The sequence below is a fragment of the Penaeus japonicus genome, unplaced genomic scaffold, assembly GCF_977035675.1.
Source record: "Penaeus japonicus unplaced genomic scaffold, GWHDUDI00000001_assembly GWHDUDI00000025, whole genome shotgun sequence".
Lineage (NCBI taxonomy): Eukaryota > Metazoa > Arthropoda > Malacostraca > Decapoda > Penaeidae > Penaeus > Penaeus japonicus.
In genome coordinates, this window is record NW_028234427.1 from 21448464 (window position 1) to 21458463 (window position 10000).

The 10000-nt window shown below is 37.8% G+C and overlaps 1 protein-coding gene across 2 annotated transcripts in view; it reads right to left on the bottom strand.

Moving 5' to 3' along the window:
- The window catches only part of LOC122256320 (uncharacterized), a 58197-nt gene that overhangs the window by 22511 nt on the left and 25686 nt on the right, over nt 1–10000 (bottom strand). For both annotated transcript variants that reach the window (XM_043020918.2, XM_086551460.1), the window contains exons 2-3: nt 4013–4209; nt 1304–1430 (exon numbers count right to left, since the gene is read on the bottom strand). In XM_043020918.2, the coding sequence (XP_042876852.2) occupies nt 1304–1430; nt 4013–4209 (324 nt within the window). The remainder of the gene's footprint in view (nt 1–1303; nt 1431–4012; nt 4210–10000) is intronic.

Sequence of the window (10000 nt, forward strand, 5' to 3'; positions counted from 1 at the left end):
AAATGACTAACAAAGAAGAAACATCTCAACGCAGCCTGTTCTATATTCCTTTCTCGTTCTTGCTTCTCCCACCTTCCCTTCCCTTCCCTCTCTCCTTTCTTCTCTCCCTCCCTCTCTCCGTTTCTCCGTCTCTCCCTCCCTACCTCCCCCTCCCCTATTCTCGTTCTTCCCTCGCCGTCGCTGCACGTCTGGGAGGCTCCCTGGTGACCGGTCATAGTCCTGGGTCTTCCCCATCTACTCCAGCCATACACCCTTTTCACCTTCCTTATGGGGGCGGTTCATCGACCTTCTTGCATACATTAACATGTTAAAAGCTAAGTAAAGCGAATACAACAAGTCCTCTTCTAATTTTATTTGTGTGTGTCTGATATTCGCTTTATCCTCTTTCCTGTCAAAGTCCCTCTCTCTCCCTCTAGCTATAAATTTAATTTCTATCTGTCCTTTTGTTTTCTTCTCTTCCCTTCTTCAGCCATAATTATCTTTCCTTCCAAGTAACCTCTACTCCCTAAATTTCTATGTCATCACTGTTTCTTTCATCCACATCACCCTCTCACCCTTTATAAATTTCGTTCCTCCTTATCACCACCTTTCTCTTCCCCCACATTCTACCTTTAGTCTTCTCCTTCTTTCATTAAACTATCTTTTCCCTGTCCATTGGAGTTTTTCTGCGTTTCCCCTCACATTTTCCTCCTTCATATCATTCTTCCTTTTTCACGTTTCCTTTGTCTTCCAGATACAGCCTACTATCAAGACCTCCCCTCAGCCATCCCTTCGCCTACCCCTCGTCCATCCCACATTATCTTTTTCTTTACGTATTCTTGTCCCTGTAAATGTACTTCCATGACTTATCTCAACAACATTCGTTCTCGAAACTCTTCGTTTTCACATGAACGTTTTGATTTAATGTTATCACTATGATAGGTCTCATTAGCATAACAGAATCGTAACCAGCGTAGTTATAATGAAGTTTCCATGGTTACTGCTTCGTCGCCTGTCGCTTCTCCCTTTGTTGACGACTTCCTCTCTTTAATAGCCCTTCCTGCCTAATTGTGTTTACTCATGTTTTGTCAACATAGTAATACAGTAATAATTGTTTCCAAAAAAGAAGAAAAATAAAATAAAATTTACACCATGAAAAGTATGAATTAAGGGAAAAAGGGAGGAAAGTGAAAAAAAAAAAAAAAAAAAAACGGAGGAAAAGGGTAATTTCTTTAATAAGTTAGAAGGTGAAAAACAGAAGATAGATAGGAGAAAAATTGCTGAAGAGTCGACGTCCTAAGAGCATGGTAAATTGACGCCCTACCTGACGGCGAGGATGTGGGTGGCCGTCTGCGAGATGAGCGCCACGGCGCCGATGGTGCGCGTCGCCTGGTCGCCGCTCATCAGGCTGTAGTAGTGGTAGGCGGCGGCGTCCGGGCCCAGCTTGCCTCCTGCAGAAGAGGGACGGAAATGAGCGAGGTGGCCTCAGGGGGAATTCAGGATTTCGACCAGAAAATGTGCGTGTGCGTGTGCGTGTGCGTGTGCGTGTGCGTGTGCAAGTGCATGTGTGTGTGTATGTGCATGTGTATGTACATGTACATGTACATGTGCATATATGTAAGCATGTGCATGTTTATGTATATATATGAACATGTGCATGGGCGTAGATGTACTTTGTTTCCTTTCAATCAGAAGTGCAAATGATATAGAAACAACTGAATTGAAATGATGCGATCAAGTGCAAATGCACTTGATAAAAACAACGCAATACAAAAATGGCATCATTGAAGGCACTAAGCCAAGTGGGTCACAATGTGTGCATCCATGTCACAAAAACAAAAACAAAAAAATAAAAAAATGAAATACAACAAATTAAACTCCATTTAAACCGCAAGTGACTGTGGAGAAGTAAATAACCGGAATCTCTTGCCTAATCCGATGAAGCCACACCACTATTTGCGCACCACGCTGGCACGCCATGGCTGGGGGGGGGGGGGGGGGGGGCAAAAGTAAGACGAAAAAGGAAAGGGAGATGGTGGAAAAATACAAAAACAAATACCAGTGGAGAAAGGCTTGCGAATCCCAGTTGAAGAAAGAGACAGAGAAAGATGGAGGGATCAATGAAGAGACAAGAGAGGGCAGGGAAGAGGGAGAGGAGGAGGGGGAAGGGAGAGGAGGAGGGGGAAGGGAGGGAGGGGGGGAGGGGGAAGGGAGAGGGGAGGGGGAAAAAAAGGGGGGGGGGGGGGGGGTTTTTTAAAAAAAAAAGGGGGGGGGGGAAGAAAAAAGGGGGGAAAAAAAAGGGAAAAAAAAAAAAAAAAAAAAAAAAAAAAAAAAGGGGGGGAAAAAAAAGAAAAAAAAAAAAAAAAAAAAAAAAAAAAAAAAAAAAAAAAAAAAAAAAAAGAAAAAAAAAAGAAAAAAAAAAGAAAAAAAAAAAAAAAAAAAAAAAAAAAAAAAAAAAAAAAAAAAAAAAAAAAAAAAAAAAAAAAAAAAAAAAAAAGGGGAAGGGGGGGGGGGGAAAAAAAAAAAAAGGGGGGGGGGGGGGGGGGGGAAAAAAAAAAAAAATTTTTTAAAAAAAAAAGGGGGAAAAAAAAAAAAAAAAAAAAAGGGGGGGGGGGGGGGGGGGGGAAAAAAAGGGGGGGGGGGGGGGGGGTTGTTGGGGGGGGGGGGGGGGGGGGGGGGGGGAAAAAAAAAAAAAAAAAAAAAAAGGGGGGGGGGGGGGAAAAAAAAAAAAAAAAAAAAAAAAAAGGGAAAAAGGGGAGGGGGAAAAAAAAAAAAAGGGGGGAAAAAAAAAAAAAAAAAAAGGGGAAGAAAGGGTTTAAAAAAAACCCAGGGAAAAGGGTAAAAAAATTTAAAAAAAAAAAAGAAAATTTGGGAAAAAAAAAAAAGGGCCCCCCCCTTTTTTAAAAAAAAAAAAAAAAAAGGGGAAAAAAAAAAAAAAAAAAAAAAAAATAATTAAAGGAAAAAAATAAAGAAAAAAAAAAAAGAGGGTTTTTTTTTTTAAAAAAAATAAAAAAAAGGGTTTTTTTTTTTTTTTTTTTTTTTGGGGGGGGGGGCCCGGGGCTTTTTTTTTTTCCCTTTAAAAATTTTTTAGGGGTTTTTTGGGGAAAAAAAGGGGGGGGAGGGGGGAAAAAAAATTTTTTTTGGGAAAAAAAAGGGGGGGTTTTTTTTTTTTTTTGGGGGGGGTTTTTTTGGAAAAGGTTTTTTTTCGGGAAAAAAAATTTTTTTAATTTTTGGTGAATGGAAAATTTTTAAAAAAAAAAAAAAAAAAAATCAAAAAAAAAAAACGGAAAAAACCCCCCAAAAAGGGGGGGGAAAAAAACCCAAAAGGGGATAATAAAACCCGGGGAAAAAAACCCCCGGCCCGGGGCCCCCCCCCCCAACCCAAAAAGGGAAAAAAAAAAAAATTTTTTTAAAAAAAAAAAATTAAAAAAAAAAAACCCCAAAAAAGCCCAAAAAATTTTTTCGGGAAAAAAAAGGGGAACCCAAAAAAAAGGGGGAAAACCCAAAAAAAAAAATTTTTTGGTTTTTTTTTTTTTTACCCCTAAAAAAAAAACCCCCAAAAAAAAAAAAAAAAAAAAAAATTTTAAAAAAAATTTTTTTTTAAGTCTGGGCGGCTGGGCGTTCCCACGGCTCTCGTCTTCCCGGCGCTGCCTCCTTGAGCCTTCGACCTGTGCGATTCACGGCGATTCACGATAAGATTCTTTGGTCGATTGCTTGGCTTTGTTTTTGTTACTAATGGAGTTTACCGATTCGTTACTGTCTTTGTGCCGTCAATTCCTCGCAAATGTGATCGGCCAGTATGCCTGAAGCAAAAGAGTGATTTTAAACATCAAACTTTGGCGTGGAAATTAATAGGAAATGACTGCGGTCAGCTGATGCAACTTTGCGACCGATGCATATTGTTGAAGCTTGTGTTAACGAGGATAATTAGACTCCTATCACGCATCCGAATCCTGCTTCTGCGCCTGCCTCACCTGTGATCATGAATAAAAGAAATCAACACAAAATCGAGCCGTGCGCCTCGCCAACTCACCGCTTTGGAAGACATGAGGCTCCACCACCTCGATCTGCTCCTTCACGATGACGACCGCCTCTCGGACGGCCTCCTGGACCTCCTGCGGCGTCAGTTTAACCTCCAGCGTCCCTTCGTGGCTCCCTGAGATGCCGCCAGGGCCCAGGCTCACGCCCTTCGCGGCCAGCAGTAAGCTCCCGTAGGCCAGAAGGAACAACCTGCAAAAGAGGAACAACTTGAAACGAAGGCGTCGGGTACATGGGAAGGGTTGACCGGAATGCAAGAAAAGCTGCTAGGTCAGCATGGACAATGACCCGCCGTGGACAGGAATAGAGTGATGACTGGGAAATATAAGACGATACGGACAGCGGAGAGAGAAAAGAGGGCGTGACACCTATAGGGAAAAACACTGCATGCATCCGGGGAGTGGGCTGGATAATCCAAACATTTTTTCTCACCCATCTTCCTGTTCCACATGTTACGTAACTTTTCTGGGTAAATGTGAACAATGATAATAAAAAAAAAACGTAAAATTTCAGTCGATATCTTTACTTCTTTTTCATCATGACATAAAATTAAATCTTGATTTTGGCTCTAAGACTTTTCATATCTCTAATAATTCATAAACATGATTCATCATACGCACATTTACTCGCCTTGCCATCAGAATTCACCTGTACCTCTCCTGTGAAATCACTTTTATTCTTAATCACAATTACTTTAATAAAAATGAAAATGAAAATAACAAATCATGATAAAAAATAATCGAAAAAAACAACAAAAACGACACTCGAAGCAAATAGAAAGTAAAGGAATCTCAGACCACACAGTCTCGCTCTCCAGCCGATGGTGTATTGTTTGTAGTGAGGGGGAGGAGGGGGGGAGGAGAAGGGGGAGGGGGAGAGGGGGGGAGAGGGGAGGGGAGAAGAGAAGAGGGAAGAAGAGCAGGAGGGAAGAAGGGGGAGGAGAGAGTGGATGGGAGAAGGAAGAAGCAGGGGTAGAGGAGAGGGAGAGGGAGGAGGGGGTCTGCGGTCGCTCAACGGCCCGCCCCAGAGACTGCACGGCCGACGGGTAATTCGCAACAGTTAAGAGGCTGTCTGTTACTATGAAGGGGCGGCAACAGGAGAACATTGCCGCTGCTTGTTGTTAGTATTGACGACCTTCTTTGTTTTTAAAGAGGGAGGTTAACGTCTCTCATTATCTTGTATGTTATCGACTGTGTTTTCTTTGTGTCATGGGGAGGGTGTGTCGCCCAGGCATCTGGAGGCAGATTTCCCTCGTATTGCCGCGTTGGACAGTGTTGGGGGGAAAGAGGCGCATCCTACACGTGAGTGCCGTGGTATGTCACTGTATTTCTAGCTTACTTTTGTACGGTTCTTGTGTACTGTGTGTGGGCCGTCAGGCAAACAGATATTTCAAAAAATGTACATATACGAACAGAACAAGTACACAAAATACCATACAATACCATAAAAAAATACCACAAACACACCCAACAGACATAAAAGTTGCAAAATTTAATATACAGTACTAAACATATACTCGCTCCTCTCTCTTCTCTCTCTCTTTTTTAATTATAATTTAATATATATATATTTTTAATTTTATATATATATTTATTTTGTGTGTGTGTGTGTGTTTGGTGTGTGTGTGTGTATGTTATGTTATGGGTTTTGTATTGTTATTTATTTATTAATTATATATTTATATGGCATATATATATATATATATATATATATATATATATATATGCATATATATATATATATATATGCATATGCCAAGATATATATATATATATATGCATAATATATATATTATATATATGCATATATATATATATATATATTAATCAAATATATTATATATATGCATATCATATATATATAATGCAGATAATAGTATATGCATAGTATATTAATATATATATAAAGCATATATATATATATAATATATAATATATATATATATATATATATATATGCATATATATATATATATAGTAGGCATAATACTCTATAATATATTATGCAAATAAATATCAAATATGCATATAAATATATATATAGGCATCTAAATATATATAATTTTATATATGCATTTATATTGGCATATATAACTATATTATATAGGTATATATATATAAATATATGCATATATAATATATATATATGCAAATATAATATATATATATATATATATATATATGCCTTATATATATCTACTACCATATCCAGGACATAAATATGCATATATATATAACTATATATAACTATGCATATAGTATATATTCATATATATATCTACTTATCTCTATAATATATTATGCATATATATTCATACTATAAATATATATATATATATATAAATACCGATACATCTTCAATGCATATATATATATCTAGTCATATGCATATATTATAGTCGTATATATATATGCCTATATATATCTATATATGCATATATATATATATATAATATATATGCATATATCAGAGATATATATATATGCATATATATATATATATATGCATATATATATAATATGTAAATATATATATATATATATATATATATATATATATATATATATATATGTATATATATATATATATATATATATATACATATATATGCATACATATATACATTCAAACATGCATATGTATGAGCGTATATATATCTATCTTGATTCAAGATATATTCGTAAATACATATCTATGTATAATATACATATACATACATACATATATATATATATATATATATATATATATATATATATATATATATATAAGTAAATAAATATCTATCTATATGTATTTATATATTCACACATACTTATTATACATACATACATACCCACACACACACACACATATATATAGAGACACACCCATCTATAACTACATTCATATCTTTATTTACATATATATCTACCCTCTATGCCTGTATCTATCTATTAATCCTTCTAGATATTTTACATATCTATATTTCAATTTTGATGCAAACGCTTAAGTAAATATTTGTATATAATGTATAATGCATAGGTAAGTGCAGATGATATCAATCTTGTTCACTGTTCACACTCTAATTTTATTCTTGTTTTTTTTTCTTTTCTTTTTGATAACAACAGTTCAACGTAAGAATACCAGTCAACGAATAAAGCAACCTAACCTGGATCCACTCGCTGAATCGGAGGAAAAGAAGGATCCCCCTTACTGAGCAAGACCCCCTTACTGAACGAGAGGAAGAGAAAGACCCCCTTACTGAACAAGAGGAAAAAATCGACTTGGCTGAACGAGAGGAAACGTTTAAAATAACAAAAGCTAATTCCCTCCCTCGCCTTTGTGTGTTGTGGAGGCCCTTTCGTAACACGCTTATAGTTGCTAATAATAGCGGAGGCTTCCACGCTTCGATGGCTATTTCTGGAATGTGCTGTATGTCTTCGATGGTGTAGGGGATCCTCGAGAATGCCAATCAGCTTCATTAACTTTCCAGAACTCTTCGGAAAGTCACGTGAAGGTAATTTTCTACTTCCCAGGGATTTCACACAGACAGACACGAACACGCAAACAGATAAAAGTAAGGGAATAAATCCAATAATATCTAAGAGCAGATCAACAATAAAAGTAAAATAAATGATAAGAGAGAGCAAACAGACAGACCCAAAGAGGCCTCAGGCCCTGACAGTGCGGCTGGCACTACGTGGAACCGGAGGATTGGAGGTACATATAAATGTTTACGGTTAAAAGGGAAAGCGTTTTCCTTTCCTGTGTCTATGTGCGAGCGTTTCTATTACAAGGTGTGATCTACACTTGTTCACACGAGACATACTTTTACTTGGTTGAACATAAATCTCAAAGACGACTATCGATTTTACTGTTCATCTTGTATAATTTCTTTCAATTTTGCACTTCACATTTCGGTTGCATTTAAAACTTTCAAAATTTGGACGTTTGTGAAGGGAACACAGTGCAGCAGAACGCAAGAGAAGGAACGCTAAACGAAATCAGATCCCTTTCAAATGTTGCAAATTAGAGCTAATTCACAAAACAGCCGCAAGACAAGCCAAAACAGGTAGGAAGGCATTGCAGACATTCAACTTCGTACAGGAAACTACTGGTGAAGCGTAACCACAAACCTGTGATGCAACAGAGAGAGAAAGACATGGTGTGATACCGTAGCGTTACTGTGGTCTGGCAGAACAGGAGGAAATACAGCAAGGCGTGATCAATGCTATGCGAAAGTGAGAAGATGAAAGAGAACGCAGCGGTGTGGCAAGGGAAAAGATGCTAGATATTTGGGCGAGGAAATATGAGGAATGCGTAAGACACAGGCAAATAAATTGGGAAATACAAGACATATATGGAGTAAGAAAAGAAGAGAACTATCATGTAACAACAAGCAAAATAACGTGACGAGTCGCAATAAAGGAAATTAATGTCGCTTTCATATGTTGGTCGACGCATTATAAAACGTCTTTTAACACTAAAAACAAAACACAAGGGTAAATTTGAATGGAGAGTATTGACAAGTCATCAAAAAATAAATAAAAAGGGAGGACGCGGGAAATAGATATAGGGAGAAGGTGAGATGGTTTCCAGGGAGACAACAGGAGAGACACGGATTAGGAAGGCGGATTAAGAAGCCAGGGGGTCAGATGGAAGATCCTTCACCAACCTTGATGTAAGATCTGCACGTTTTCTAAGGTCGAAAGAATAACTGCTTTTATTAATTACTTTTCATTCGCGTTTCTGTCTGTCTTTTTCTAGCTCTCCCTCTACCCCTACCTCAACCCCTAGCTCTACCTCTCCCTCGAGCTCTCCCTCTGTACTCAGAATAAGACGAGGTTACACCTTCCCCCTCTACTGACGACGATATCCCCTCCCCTCTGGTCCCCTCCCCTCTGGTCCCCACTCCACGGCGCGCCGCAGCAGATGTTCCAACGCAGCAGTTCCCTAGCATATGATTGTGGCGAGAGAAGCACAGGGAGACGGAGAAAGGAATAAGAAACACGAGTGAGGAAGAGCCAGAGAATAGGTAGTATGTAAAGATGGAGAGAGAGAGATAGAGAGAGAGAGATAGATAGATAGATAGATAGATAGATAGATAGAGAGAGAGAGAGAAAGAGAAGGTAGTAGGGAAGACCCAGATGTATCATTCTATGTCTCCAGTGCCTCTGCTCGTCCCCAGTTGCGCTGGACGAGGACAAGGACACCTGGTGGCGGGAGCATCACCAAGGGTCGCTAGGGTTATAGGCGTTATACACAGCAGCGAAAGGGCACACAGAGAGATAAAATGAAGATGTACAGACGCAAATGTTCAAATAGTGAATTACAGACTGACTGATAAATACGCAAAAGTAATCTATATCATATATTGACAGATTGAGAAAGGGTTAGATTGATAGACAGATCGATAAAACACAGATGTATATATAAATAAGGCCCCATATAAAAATAACTGAATATAAAAAGGCAAGGCAAACAATAATGCAACAGGTGGCACTGGTAAACAACACAAAATAATGTGACAGAGACTAACATGTGCACGTGGTAGCAATTGCAATAATAATAATAATAATAATAAAAACGAAACCGCCATGGAGTACAATCTAACAAAAGATGCGGGAAACAGCATCTTAATAAGACAGAAGAACAGAATACAAAAGACGTTGACCTTCACTCATATAAGAGATGCAAGAATGACGCAATCACACAACAGATGAACATTTTACAGTCGACAAAGAATAAAACAATAAACGTTCTAAACAGTCCATAAATAATACAGGAAAATCCAGTCTAAATATGATAATTTCCCAAAGGGCAATGGATAGAATAAAAGAACAACAACACAATCCAGAAATCCACAAAGAAACAAAGAAAGAAAGAGGAGGAAGGCCGAAACAAACCGTAAACAAATCACAGCTGGAAACTTGAGCACCTGAACAGTGGATTCACGTCGCGACGAACCAACTTTCCTTTGAGAAGTCTTCAAATTGTGAGG